The 14,617-nt window shown below is 40.7% G+C and overlaps 2 protein-coding genes across 6 annotated transcripts in view; one reads left to right on the forward strand and one right to left on the reverse strand.

The window, feature by feature from the left end:
- The first annotated feature begins 846 nt into the window (after nt 1–846).
- On the forward strand, nt 847–3,457 carry ics (ras suppressor protein 1). Its single transcript, XM_064698275.1, has 3 exons — nt 847–1,072; nt 2,468–3,089; nt 3,170–3,457. Exons 1-3 carry the CDS (start codon nt 937–939, stop codon nt 3,258–3,260), a joined length of 849 nt encoding a protein of 282 aa, XP_064554345.1. The 5' UTR covers nt 847–936; the 3' UTR covers nt 3,261–3,457.
- Nucleotides 3,458–4,010: 553 nt separating this feature from the next.
- Nucleotides 4,011–14,617, reverse strand: part of kuz (zinc-dependent metalloprotease kuz) — a 152,517-nt gene continuing 141,910 nt past the window's right edge. Inside the window, exons 6-13 of one of the 5 annotated variants that reach the window (XR_010438066.1) lie at nt 13,239–13,753; nt 10,799–10,945; nt 9,792–9,952; nt 9,496–9,730; nt 8,048–9,094; nt 7,409–7,943; nt 6,802–7,216; nt 4,011–4,425 (exon numbers count right to left, since the gene is read on the reverse strand). Coding sequence is in view for 2 of the 5 variants with exons in the window: in XM_064698273.1 (XP_064554343.1) it covers nt 5,698–5,921; nt 7,409–7,943; nt 8,048–9,094; nt 9,496–9,730; nt 9,792–9,952; nt 10,799–10,945; nt 13,239–13,753 (2,864 nt within the window). In the remaining 3 variants the exon portion in view is untranslated. Of the gene's footprint in view, nt 4,426–5,088; nt 5,922–6,801; nt 7,217–7,408; nt 7,944–8,047; nt 9,095–9,495; nt 9,731–9,791; nt 9,953–10,798; nt 10,946–13,238; nt 13,754–14,617 lie in introns of those variants that run through there. The other 4 variants (XR_010438065.1, XR_010438067.1, XM_064698273.1 and 1 more) reach the window with 4 other exon arrangements.

Genomic DNA, 14,617 nt, shown 5'->3' on the forward strand with positions numbered 1-14,617 from the left:
TCAATAATGTGTGTATATAAATGAATATATATTTGAGCTTGAGTAAATACAACTTGAATATAGGGTAGCTCTTAGTCGAGCTTAGTCTACTCTGGAGCACTCATACTCGTCTTTTGTTTTTGTTTTTATTACCAGACGACAGCGCGAAAATCCAAACGGGCAAAAACCAGCTCGAACAACAACAAGAATAAAAACAACATGAATCGATCGATCGATCGCCGGTGCGCGGAGTAAAATGATCTTTCTCAGTAGTTTGGACGAGCGCGTGGCGAATGAAGGTGACGCATTCGGGGACTTGGCTATTTTCGTTGTGATTAGTAAATTTAAATTAGAATTAGAATAAAGCGAATGCTTCGATTGTGAAGAGCACATCAAATGTTTAGTTGCACAGCGTGTGGACGTGAGGCTGCACAACCAACGAAAAAAAAGGGGAAAAAATCAGTTCTATTTAGATTGTAAGAAGTGAAAAGAATTATTTTCGACGCAAAATTGGGTCAAGTGCATAGTTTGTGTGGCACAGTGAGCAAAGAAATTGTGAAACTCAATGCAAAGTGCTGGAAAACAAGTGAAAATTGTCAGAAGAAAAACAGATGCAACAGGGCAAAAAGTGGCAGCTGCAGCAACAGTTTGAGCAGCACTGTGTCAAGATACGTGCAGCAGGAGCATAAGCTGAAAAAACATTTAACAAGCGATATTTAATACAAAGTGTAAATATTGTGTCATTAAGCACACACACTAACAGAACTAAAGTTTAGTTAATTACCTAAATTTATATAAACAAATATTCGATTACAGTTAGAGCAGCAGCGTGCAGCAAATAAAGGTGAACAACTTGGCTATTCACCACAGTTCAACATTTTTCTAAGCAAGTGGCAACGTTGCTCACTTAACATTACCTCAAGTTAACAGCGCGCCTAACAGCGAACAATAACAACAATGAATCAATGTCTGCCTGTAAACGCAAAGATGTCGAAGGCGAAGAAGGTTTTGGATGAGGCGCGTGAGACGCAAAATCGTGAATTGGACCTCGTCGACAAGGGCCTGGTGTCCTTTGAGGAGCTGCCCGGACTGTGTAAGTACACTTCACAAAATGTGCAACAAGTTATTGTGAAAATCAATGCATTTAAACCGAAAAATCCACGCGAAATGCTGTGACGCCATCTGCGTGCGCCTAACAGAGCTCTGTTTGATGACGCCAGCGTCTAAAAACAAAATGCGCACAAATAGCTAAATAACTACCTGTAAGTGCATTTAATTTGCTGCTTTTGATGGTATGTTCAGGGTGTGCAGTTTAATCAACAAATTAAATACCTTTTAAGTGAATTACAGTTGAATTGCAGCATCAATGCCCATTTATTTATTTTATTTTACTTACAAATAGTCACTTTGCGCACAGTAACGTCATCTCGCTCGCACCTTTGCCTGTTGACTGCGGAGCGGCAAAACAGCTGTTATTGGCTTTGCTTTGAGGCCAGTAGAAAATTTGCTGCGTTTGTTGAATATGCATCTGTAAACAATTTAACTGCAGAAGCACAGTTATTCTCGGTGTGACGAATTTCAAATACCCTTGCAAACTTATAGCAAATGAGCATACTTCTATACTTCGGTTTTTCATAAAAAAAAAAAAACAATTTCTAACCGATTGTTCCTATGGTAGCAATATGATATAGTTGACCTTTGCTAATATATTGGGATCATAGTAAAGCCCATAAATGCTGAGTTTGGTTTCGAATCGTGAAAAACTAAATATTGTTTCATACAAATAATAAATTTTTAACAGATTGTTTCTACGACAGCTACGACATGATAAAGTGTTCTTATTTTGATCAAATAAAACTGTTAAGTTTGGTCAAGATATCTTCAAAAACAAAAAAGTTAATCATATAAGAGATTTCAAACGATCCGGAAAGAGATAACTTCGAGAAAAATGAACTGGCAATATCAACCAGTCCGCTATTGGGATAATAATAATTACAATAACAAGTAAGAGGTTCTAGTTGGGAACTCCCGACTAGGGGATATCCTGAACCCTCTTCTTCCATCAGGCGATAGGTATAAAATGAAAGATACTTGATATATATATACTATTCTAGAAGCTACATGTCAAGTTTGGTGACTCTATATCGGAAACAAGCTCGATCTGCGCGGGCACCTGGAGGACCTACAGCTCAAATTTAAAGTCCATAGCTCTTATAGGTTCTGGGATCCTTCCGTTCATACATACGGACAGACGGACGGACGGACGGAAGGACAGACAGACGGAGATGGCTAGATCGACTCGGCTGTTGATGCTGATCAAGAATATATGTACTTTATGGGGTCGGAGATGCTTCCTTCTGCCTGTTACGTACATTTGCACAAATACATTATACCCTGTTTACCCATTTTCAATGGGTTCAGAGTATAAAAATAACAATAATAGTATAATTATTATTATATAAATATTAACCTTTTGTATTGCTTACAGTCAACATGTCCAATATCACACGACTGACGCTGTCGCACAACAAGATCAGCATTATTAGTCCCGGGATTGCAAATTTGCTGAATCTGGAGATACTGAACCTCTCCAATAACCAGCTCAGCGAGCTGCCAGTTTCGCTCTCCTCGATGCCCAAGCTGCGCATCTTGAATGTGTCCATCAATCGGCTGGGCAACCTGCCGCGTGGCTTTGGCGCTTTTCCCGTGCTGGAGGTGCTCGATCTGTCCTACAACAATCTGAACGAGCAGGTGCTGCCGGGCAATTTCTTTGGGATGGAAACGCTGCGCGCCTTGTATCTGGGCGATAACGACTTCGAGTATATACCCAAGGAGCTGGGCCAGCTGAAGAATCTGCAGATACTGGGACTGCGGGACAACGATCTGCTGGAGCTGCCACGCGAGGTCGGCGATTTGGTGCGGCTGCGCGAGCTGCACATCCAGAACAATCGGCTGCAGGTGCTGCCGCCCGAGGTGGCACAGCTCGACCTGCTCAGCAACAAGTCGGTGATGAAAATGGAGGAGAATCCCTGGGTGAATCCCATAGCCGAGCAATATCTGTTGGGCATCAGTCATGTGATCGAGTATCTCAAGACTGAAACCTACAAAATGTGAGCCTATATACCACACTTAAATCCATGTACGTTGATTACTCACTAGATACCCTGTATTTTTTTTTTCCGCCCAACAGCATCTACAATCGTCACATGCAGGGCGGACGCAGCGGCCCGCCGCCGCCGAAGGCTGACAAGAGCAAGAAGGCATCCAGAGTGCGCGCATAGTCACCAGCTGGAGGCTCCACTGTACTTGTGTTCGTCTTTTCAGGCTGCCACAGCTAAATGTGTGTTTTTTCGTCTTAACCAAAAATATGTTATTTTGTATACTAATTTCTAAGTACTTGTATTTAAATATTTAATTTTGTAAAGTGCCTTAAATGTTTGCTAACAAACGCGAATAATAAAAAATCAATAATTAAAAAGTATCTGTCATAAACTATTGGAGGGAAACATAGAACATCCTTTTGTTTAAGCATAAACTAACTATTTAAAAATGTATTAAGTGTCATTAATATAGGATTAGCGCAAGATCGAATACCCTTACTTAAGAGGGAATTCGAAGCAGCAAAATCCATGTATCAAAATTATATTGTAGCTAATATCACTTTTTATCTTTAAAACTTTTTACTGGAACTTCAATTTTGTACTCACCTAGGTTTCCGCAATAAAGAGTTTAAATAAACATTACAAAATTAAAATTATTACACTAAAAAGAGGTTTTCTTTATATTTTATAAAATAGTAGTTTTGTTCTTGTTTTTATTATCATTTCTTATGTTCATTCTTAATTTTTATGTGTTGTTTGTTTTTTTTTTGTAGCAGTGTTTTTAGCCTTAAATTCAATTAATTAATTCATTATATTATATAATTAAATTAATAGTTAAATGTTTTTTGTTTTTGTATTTCGTCTTGTTTTATTTTTTTTTGTTTCTTGTCTTGCGATAAACTAATAGCATAGTTTGCGTTTGTTGCTCAATTTAAATTTAATACATATTTTATATATCAATTTAAGTAATTACTGTTAAACATATGTTTGTTTTTTTTTTCTCCTTTTCTTTTTCATTGTTATGCAATTAAACTTGTATTTCTTTTACTTAATTAATGCATCTTTCATTTTGTGTAATTCTTAGAGATTTTTCTATTTACAAGTTTGGTTTTTCTTGACGTTTAGCAAGAATGAAAAATATTCAATTTTTTTAAATAAGAAAAGTTTAAAAAGTGTGTAAAATTAATTTCCAATTGCAAATGCAATAAAAAACGTATTCAAAAGAAATACTTAAAAAATGTTAATATCGAATTAAAACAGCAGTCAAAATTGTTGCCACAGCTATTAAAAATACTTTTAAGAATTCAAACATTTTATGGCCCAAACAGCAGAGCTGAAGATGCGCCTGAAATGCGTAAAAAATCAAATTTCAAGAGTTTTCAAGTGCGAGACTACAGACGAAAACAAAAAACATAAACTAGAAACCCTAATTAAAATACAACAAATACAAATACAAATTCAAATACGAATACGAATAGTGTGTGATTAATTGTTTAGCTTAGACTTATGGAGGATATACATGCCATATAGAGATGAGTAACATTTAACATAATCAGTTGCTGGCTCAGAAACAGCTCATTAAAGATTAAACGTAAAGCTTTAAACCTAATACAAATTGACAAAATCAATACTAAAATTATAAATAATGCATGTATCTAATTAAATGTGTTAATGGTAACTAAAGAATTTATTTAATTATTGAATTGCTTGCGTTATTCGATTCTCGCTTGTTTTATTGCTATTTTTTGCGCTTGAAGAATTGTTTGAAAATATCTGCAGTTTATTTTTGTATAAAAATGACTTTGGCAACAAATATTTTAAATTCTCTTTTCAATCAATTCTAAATAAAAATAATACGTTTTTTCTTTTCCCTTTTTTTTTTTTTTTTTGTAAGTTTACAAATGCAGTTTTGTCGGCTTTAATCAAAGTTTTGGCCCTTGGTACAATTAAATACAATTTAAATGCATTGCCAGCCGCTTAATTAATTTGCAGTTTTTCTTTCGTGGTGTTTTCTTTTTTTTTTACAAAACCATATGTTTGCGCTTTGGAAAATGTAATTAATTTTTCTCGCCTTGGCTCTTTAGTAAATGTTCGACATTTAAGTATTTAAATATGTTTTATAAATATCTTTTGTGTTGTTCTTGCGTAAATTTCTATTTTGTTTTTTTTTATTCATGTTGTTGCTGCTTTGTAAATAAGTACGCACAATCATTATGTTTACGTTTATGTATGTATATATATATTTCTGTTTGTTCACTATATATATATATATATTATGCAATCTGCCTTTTAATTATTTATAATAATAATGATTTGCATTCTCATATCAATTATTTTAATCAAAAATATCGTTCATGTTTTGTTTTTAGCATTTTTTTTGTTGGTTCATATGAAATTTTTGCTTTACTCTCTGTCTGTTTTTTTTTCATTCAATTTATCAGCTTGTTTAAATAAAAATAATTAGCATAAAAATTACATTTACATTTAATTTGAGTTCATTTGATTTTTGTTCTTGTTGTTGTTGTTGTTGTGGCTGTGCTAGCTGTTGTTGTTGTTGTTGTTGCTTTTGACGCTTTGCTTTTGGGTTTTTTTGGCGCTCCGACTTTAATTTTGGTTGTCAAACTTTACCATTGTTGGGCGCCCGCGTCGTCGACTCGTACTGGCCACGCCCCAAAGCCGCATAGGCGTCGGAATAGGCGTGTTGTTGTTGTTGTTGCTCCGCCTCCTGCAGCTGCTGCTGCTGGTGCAGCTGCTCCAGCGGCTGTTGTTGTTGTGGCTGTTGCTCATGCAGCGATGTCGGTCGACTATAGCTTACTTGAAGCGGCGGCGGGGGCGCGACGCCTATATAAGTTTCGAGTACACAGTGGGCCAGACGAGGGGATGAAAATACACATGAAAAGTTGAATTAGTTTCTTGACTTGGTTGCTGTGGCGCCTGCTCCAGAGACCCCCCTCCCCATCCCCCTCCCCCCTGGGCGGCTACTTGAATTAGGCCATGTGCAGCTTATCGATTTACATTAATACACACACACACACACACACACACAGAGAGACATTTCAAGTTTTTTAGTAGTTTTTAGTAGTGTATTTGTTTTTACAACTATGCAAATGAAATGCCTTTCAAAAACTACCAACAAAGTTAAGGTTTTAATAATATTTAAAATTCTTTTCATCCCATAAACTTAAGCTCTGAGGCTTTTTCATTCACACAGCTTAAAAACATGTGGTTTAAGTAATATTAATATTTAGGTGTTAAATTGGAAACATAGAATACAAAAATTATAATTGAATATAAATAAAATATATACATATATTCAATAATATAATTTTAACTTGTGCTTAGTTATTTTTTTAATATTAGTTCAATTAAATTTTAATACTTTTTTAACCTCGATTGGATTTTTATTTCTTTATCTCAACAATAGTTAGTTTTGTTAGTAGTTAAAAATATATTTCGAAAAATTATATAATAATATAGTGCGCATGCAATAACAAAAACAACAACAATACAATATTCAGGGAAAACAATAAAAGAAAAGGGACACAAAAAGGAATAAAACAATATCGAAACATGCGAAAGGAAAACAACCAACCAAATACGGTAAAAACATTACGATTCGTGTTAGTAGAAACGATGAGAAAACAAACCGATAACAGGCAAAAATATCGATAGGAAAATAATAATCGGAAACGCTGCATTAATGGAAAAAAAATTGTCATACCAATTGCTTAGCGAATTCTGTTGGGGAAAGCGTTTCGTGGAACGGTGGAAAAGGCACGCAAGCAAGCGCGTGGGGTTGGAGGCGTGTGCTGGGTATTTAGTATTCAATATGGCATGTTTGAGGCGTTCTCTCCAATTCCACGCGTTCCATGCCAGCTTGTTTCTTTAGTAAACAATATTGCGACGTGTTTTGGCGGCGGCTGCTGCCGTTTTGTCTTTGCTGCTGCTGCGGCTGCGGCTGCTGTTGTGTTTGTTGTGTTGTTGTTGTTGTTGTTGTTGTTGTTGTTGTTGGGCTGTGTCTTTGGCTTTGGCACTTTTGGCATTCTTACTACTACTCGCGCCCGACGAGGGCGTGGCTGTGGCAGCGGTGTTGTTGTTGGTACGTGATGAGCGGGACTTATTGCGTGGTGGTAATTCTGAATTTTTGTTGGTTTTGTTTGGATTTTTTGTTTGTTTTTGAGCAGTTTTGAAAGAGAAACAAAAACACAAAAACGAAAAAGAAAAACGACAAATTACAAATTAAATGTGTGTTTGTGGAACAATATGGGATTCGAAACAGCAGCTCGCGCTGGACTACTAGGAAGACCCTAGGCGAGTGGGACACGCACCTTTCGGCGCATAGAACGCTTGCGGTTGTTGTTGTTGTTGTTGTTGTTGCGGTGAGAGTACTTGTTGTTGTTGCTGTTGCTGCTGTTGTGCATTTGCCGGCGGCAACGGCAGCGGCAGCTGAGCACGCGCCACAACGCCGCCGCTGCTGATGGCCGCCTGCACACCACCACCAATGGCACCCACGCCCGCCTGTTCGGCTGCATACCCAGATCGGCCGCTGGCCTGCGGCCGTCCGCTGCTGCTGGGCCGTGCGCCGCGTCCGTCGCTGCGTCGCGCCTGATTGGCGGCCGAGCTGCGACTGGAATGACCGCCGCCCGTGGGCAGCGGAATTATCGAGTGTCCGCCCTGATGCCGGTCCCATTCGTGCGGATGCGCATTATGATGATGACCACGTGCGCCACCACCATGCCGTCCACCACCGGCTGCACCGCCAGCAGCGCCGCCAGCACCACCTCCTCGGGGATAATGCTGCGCCTCGTGCGCGGGCGGTGGAATGCTGCGTGGTCCGGCTCCGCGCTGATTCGGATGACGCTGCTAGAGTTAAGGCGTACATAAATTATAGATAAAATATAGATAAAATATTAGAAAAAATATATGTAAATAATATCTATGAAATATTGGCGGATAGTTGGACTCACCATTCGACGCAGCGTATTCATTGGCGCGCGCAGCGTCTCGCTGATGCGCCGGGCGCGACGCTTTTTCGGATTGGAGCTGGGCGTGTGGACGGCGCAGCATTTGATGAATGCGCCGAGGACGACAATGAACCCAACGCCAATTAGCACCACCAGATACCAGTTGCCCGTGACCCACTCGGCAACGGTGAGCAGCGTTTCGCGATTGAGCAGCAGATTCTTGAGCCGCACCAGCGGCCCGTCGGCGTCGACGGCGCGACACTTGAGAAAGACATCGCAATAGCCCTGGAAGTTGTCGCAGGGTGAGCCCGGCTGGAGGCTGATGCCACCCGGCTGTATATTATATTCGGCGGCAAATTCGCTGGTGCTGCGACAGCTGGCCGTGTCGTTGCCATCCTGGCAGGCCAGCTCGCACAACTTCCGCTTGTCCACGTGCGGCACCATGGACGAGGTGAGGAAGCATTTGGTCATATTCCATAGCAGGCAGGGTGACCCGCTGCACTCGCCGCGTATGCACAGGGCGGTGCCATTGTTGCACATGGTCTTGTCATCGCGATGCCGTGGCTCCGGACACTCGGCGGTGGTGCCGTTGCATGTGCTCGACCAGCTGCATTCCGTCTCCTCCTTGCACTTCTGGTGATAGTGCGTGGGCACGAACGCGCACGAGTTGGCCAGGCAGCAGGGTCCCTGCGAGGGTGAACACTGCGTCTTGGCGCGACGCTTGCAGCCCTTGGCGCTGGAGTTCAGCGACTGATCGTACTCGCTGATGAGCCGCGGGTAGCAGCAGTTGTCCTTGCACTCCTCCTCGTTGAAGCCACAATCGCATTCCTCGCCGGACTCCACAATCTTGTTGCCACAGAAGGCGCCCTCCGAGGCCTTGAAGCAGTCGCGCTTCGTGTTGCCCACAAGCACGTCCAGCACATTGGAAATGTTGCGTATGGAGCACGGTGAGAACTTGGAATTGTTTGGACGATCACCAGAGGTGGCGCTGGCGAACATAATGTAGTTGCCATTTAGTCCGCCAGGACGGCATTCTTGCGGGTAGTCGTGCTGCAAGGGGAGCAATCGAATGGGTTTAAGTATGAGGAACGATGGAATGAAACCACTAATAGACATTACACGTTATGTAAATAAAACCACTAATTGAAATAAATTAATTAAAATTACGGGTTATAAACACAATTTGTGGAACGAGGAAATGGAACACGAAATTCGTTGATAACAAGAAAATGAGATATGGTTCCGTAGTGACTAAGATTTGGGTAGAACTGCGGAATGGTACACGAAATTTGTGTTCAACTGTTAATAATCCAAATAAGGATTGAAAGTTATGATAATGGGACTAAATGAAACAGTGGAATTAAATAAATTTCTATAATAATAACTGAAGTTCCCTAGTGAGAGAAGGCGAAACTCCCCTCACTCCCCCTCCACTTAATTCGTTTTCTTACCGGAGATCCAAAATTATGTCCAATTTCATGGGCAAGTGTCAGCTGCGATACTTTTGGTGGCACGCGACTGTTGTAGTTGACAAAGGTGATGATGCCCGTGTTCAAGGAGCGCTTGGTGCTCTGGTATTGGCCACCCACAGTCTCCGTGTAGGTCTTGTACTTCTCGCAGATGCCGCCAGAGGCGCCTGATGCGCTGGCCACCCAGGCCAGGCCCAAAGTGCCGCCCGTAAAATCTCTGCATGGGCAGAAGTAAAAGTTAATATTAAAGCTAAATATATAGTTTTGTTGCTAATCACCTGTAGGTAAATACATAGGCTAGACAAAAGTCTGAGTGATCCTCTAAAGAGTGGAGATTCAAGAAGTTCGATACGTCCATGTGTTCATTGCAAAAGGCATTGTGTGGCCCATTGTAGGCATTTCGACAGGCAGAATCATCGTCGATTTTAATGCGTTGCACCTGGAAGGAAGCGTTGTCAGGATTAAGTCGAATAATGGTTAGAATTTTGAAATAAACTATGAAAAACGTGACAAAAAAAAAACATTTTTATGAACTCTATCTAACATTGTCTTAATTTAAAAATATTTCTGGATCTTCCTATTAACAATTCTAGTTTATTTTCTGAAACAATTCCTAACATCTTTTCATAGTCAAAACTTTATGGAAGACTTCTTAGCCGAGCTTAGTTCTACAAGATTTTGGATCTCAGTTTGTTTGACCAAGAAAAATATTTAATGTTAAAGTAGGAACATTACAGCAATTATTTAACCGATTTGAATTTAAATGTTTCAATTCCAGTTGTTGCAAATCATATATAATTTAGAATTGTTTCCCAACGAGTCTCCTTTTATGAAATGCGTATTCATAATCCCTATAAGATTTTCAGTTTATTTCACAAAGAAAAATCATTTCAAGGAGGATAATTTGACTCAACTTGAAGATCTAATAAAATAGGTAATCTCTTTAAAGAGACATTCAGGTCTTCAATTTAAGATCGTTTCACTATTAAAACTGTACAATTAAGCATATGAAATTAGACAAAATTTCAATCCATCTTGAAGAGCTGTGCTTTAAGGATGGGGATAATAAATTCATCCCAACTCGACTGAGCTCGACTCAACTGTCAGCGAGTCGTTTCTGGCATAATTATTGGGGCTGTCTGTGCTTAAACGTTTCTCTTTACGGCCCTGACGAGGTTCTGGGTGCTGGGTCCTGGGACACGGCCTTTGTTCTGTGCGCATTGTTGGGAGTGGAGCCAACGCTGTTGGCAATTGCCAACCACAGGGGGCGCTGCTGTGCACTCACCTCAAAGCGTATGTTGCGATGCTCGGTGCGTCCGTCGAACTTTGTGTTGCGGTAAATGTAATTAACGGCCGTCACATGATGTGCAATCAGCGATGTGATTTCCTCACGGGTTTTCACGTCCACCTCGTACTTGCGACCGCGATCGTGCTGCAGGGAAAGAGCGAGAATATTGGGAAATTAATTAACAAAAAAAAATAAATAAAAATAAAAATAAAAGCATTCGACTTTTAGGCGCGCGCGCGTAATAAAAATCTCAACCGCAATGCCGCTGCGCTTGACATTTCTAGCAAACAAGCAGCCGCAGGATGGGCGTGGCAAACAAAGCAGGCAGACAAACAAACGACCTCCCGACCCCATACCAAGATTGCCCACACCAGAGCAGAACCCCCCTCACACGCACGCACACACACACACACGCACACACACACAAGCGCATACACAACAAGCACTCTTCAAATATATTTGTATAAAAATGCAAATTCAGCTAAAAACCCGTCGAATATTTTTCAGAAGTTTGTTCGTTTTTATACGCGCGCGCTGAGCGGGTGGCTTTGCGGGATTCCGCCGGCTTGGGCCTGGGCGGAGGTGGAGGTGGAGCTGGGGCAGAGGGTCTATCATCGCACCGCTAACGGCAGTTTTTGTTCCAAAATCAAAACGCCGCTGGGCTCAGTGACAAAAACGAGCGAGAAAGAGAAAATGTTAAGGCTGTGGGCCAACAAATACCCTGTAAAATATAGTTTCAATATCTACATATGTGGGACAAAGTGACAGCAGAAATGTTTCTATTCTTCAAGAAAGAAGAAACGCTCAATTTTATATATAAACTGTATAACTGTATAAATTTGAATGGGAAGAAAGCAAGTGCTAAGATGCTTGCCCAACTTGAGCATACCCTACTAAATCCATCAATAGAGTATAGAAAACGCGTCACGAACGCAGCGGCGAACGAAACAAATGCGCGAATTATGCAAAACTCATTGCAAATAAACAGACAAAAAAAGAGAGAGAAAGGAGAGAAGCGGGCTGAGCATATCGCAAGAGGGTCGGGGGCTGCAGGACGACCCTGACGAGGATGTTGACGTCGACAACATCGCGAACAATGCGAAAAAATGAACGTAAACATAGAGTGCGGCAAAAGAATTGCTTGCGAACGAGAAAGCATAGGGAAAGAGAAATGGCTGAAAAACAAAACAGAGAAGGAGAGAGGAAGCACGTGAGAGGAAGCCATAACGGCTGATTGCATGCGCTGTAGAAACCGAAGCAGGTCAGCTGATTGGTTGATTGCTTTGAAGACGCCGCAAAGCAGGCGACACCCTACCAAATTTGAAGGTAGGAAATAACTTTACAAAATCAATTCTGCAAAAAAAAAACACTTGAGCGCCCTATTTAGAAACTGGGGATGCTGTCGAAGTAGGCAAGTGGTTAAGAGCTGCTTGAATAATGCGCTAAATGATTTAATGTGTGCTAAACTTTCCAGGATATTTTCATCTCGGAATAATAATAACATGAAAAATAATTAAATTAAGCCTGAATGGATTCTAAATAGAGATCAAAAGAACTCATCTTTGAGTATTGCGAATATCAAGCTCTTGTAAATTTTGAATTGCCCTACCATATTTTTGAATCTTTATATTATTTTTATCTAAATTTGAACCTAATGAGGAATCATTAGAATAACTAGCTCAGTTATTCGACACCCAAAAGATGAACAGAAATCATTTTGCTTAGATGATAAAAATAAGGAAAGCATTTAGTTTAAGGAATAGGAATTTACGATGAACTCTAGTTGCCTTTATCCAATAAACATGATATAAATCTACAGTTTTTTCCGATGTTATTATTTTGATTATTCCCTCCGAATCTTTTTAAGCATAAACCAAAGATTTAAAAAATCTCTGTAGTGCAGTTTTTCCATTAAGATTCCTTAATCTTGAAAGCTGGCTAACTTTTGCTTAACTTTCAACTTAAGCCAACTTTTCGCAACCGAACCTAACTTTCAGGAAACTAAAGAACAATTTGCACTCAACGTAGCACATCAGTCAATTTCTTTGCATTCGCGTTAAACAAAAAATGGCGTCTGACTGACTACGCGCGCATATAGTATACCTCGTAGTCCACCTCCCCCCATTTTGGCCCAACGGCTCCGTTATTTGCCGCACCATGGAAAAAAGCGAACTTCAGGCGCGGCCTTTTGTTTTATGCGCAAACCCAAAAGTGAAGCGTTCGCTCGTAAAAAATTGCAAAATTCATGGATTTTGTTTTGTGTTCTTTAAGCCACAATTCCCACAGCCCGCACCCCACCTGCTGCTGCTGCTGCAGCCGCTTCGCTTTTAATTTGGCGCACGAGCTGACAGGCGCAGCCTCCTGCACTTGCCAGTTGCCGGTTGCCGGTTGCCAGTGCCCAATTTCCCGTTCCCGCCCAGTTGATAGTCAGACTTACATCGGCGATACCCTCGCGTATGTGGCGCCAAATCAATGGATCTGTTTGTATATACAGCGAGCAGGTATTTTTGTTATCCTCACGGCCACGTCCGGGGCCCGACGAGCTGGTCGAACCGCTGGCATTGGAGCCGCTGCCGCCAGTAGCGCGACGGACACGCTCGTGGACCAGCTCATGCCAATCGGCGACATTGGCCGTGGAGCCCAATCGACGACCGGTCTCCGGATCATAGAATGCACCATCGGCAAAGTTTGCCTCCTTTGTATATTTCTGATGTGGAAGTTTGAAATCATCATCGCCGCTGGCGTATTTCTTGGGAGGATGCGGCTGTTGTTGTTGCTGCTGTTGTTGCTGTGGCTGTTGTTGGGGACCAGCAGCCTTTTTGTGCTGCTGCTTCCGGTGCAGCTTTTGGACATCCTTTGACATGGGCACAGGCAGCTCCTCAACCGCTGAATTTTGTATGTTCTCCATCCACTGCGAGACCTCCTCCGTAATGCCGCAGCCGCCCACGTGACCTGTAAAACACAAAAAAAAAAAGAAAAGGAAAATGTTGAAGTTGATGTTGAGTTGAAGTTGAGCTGAGAGTAGACTTAAAAAAATGTAAAAAATCAAGAATTTGTGGCACGTTTTCATTTTAAGCAAATTAATGCTGATGCAGCCGCAAAAGGCAACAACATTTCAGTTTCACCTACTCTGGACCAGAGCCAAATAATTGTATTCAAAAAGAAAAATTAAAATAAAAAACCCTTTAAAAAAAAAAAGAAAGAAAATAAGTAGCACGTTGCATGGTAAAATTATTTATGGCGCACAAAATGAAAACCACGAAAATGTAATTAAAGCGCAGCGCACACAGACAGAGAGACGGCGAGTGCGGGCGGGAAGCGTAGCCGAGTTGAAAGCAGCAAAAAAAAATAAAAAATTAATAAAAAAAATAAAAAATTTTAATGCAAATGCCAAAGTCAAATGTTTGATGGTAAAACAAAAAGAATTATATGAATTATAAAAGTGCTGCATACTTTTAGCGGCTGCTGCACTTTAAATGCATCCACGGAATGCATGTAAGCAATTCGTACTTTATTTATATAATATATTTAATCGCTGCACTTTAAACGCATTTTCTTTTCGGCTAGCGGAAACAGTTAATAGCCCCGAGTCCGGTAATGAAAATTTATTGTTTTATTGTTTAAACACTGTGCGGTTCCACTTTACTTTTGTCGGGCTTTTTATTTATTTTATTTTTTTAATTTCTTTTATCTTGACGCGCTTTGCACGCGCCTCTCTCCCCACAGCTGCAATTGTCAACCCAGGCGCTCAGGATTTTTTTAAAAGCTGCCCGCATTTTTATGGTTCCAGCAATTTACATTCATTTTACATATCTT

Source organism: Drosophila montana, unplaced genomic scaffold (assembly GCF_035044405.1).
Source record: "Drosophila montana isolate Dmon_TW-CO22-7 unplaced genomic scaffold, ASM3504440v1 contig_402_1, whole genome shotgun sequence".
Lineage (NCBI taxonomy): Eukaryota > Metazoa > Arthropoda > Insecta > Diptera > Drosophilidae > Drosophila > Drosophila montana.

Excerpts from the sequence above, each read along its gene's own strand:
- ics (XM_064698275.1), top strand. The coding sequence starts at position 937 with ATGAATCAATGTCTGCCTGTAAACGCAAAGATGTCGAAGGCGAAGAAG. Across the intron at positions 1,073-2,467 it reads TGAGGAGCTGCCCGGACTGT|TCAACATGTCCAATATCACA; the intron begins GTAAGTACACTT and ends TATTGCTTACAG. Across the intron at positions 3,090-3,169 it reads AAGACTGAAACCTACAAAAT|CATCTACAATCGTCACATGC; the intron begins GTGAGCCTATAT and ends TCCGCCCAACAG.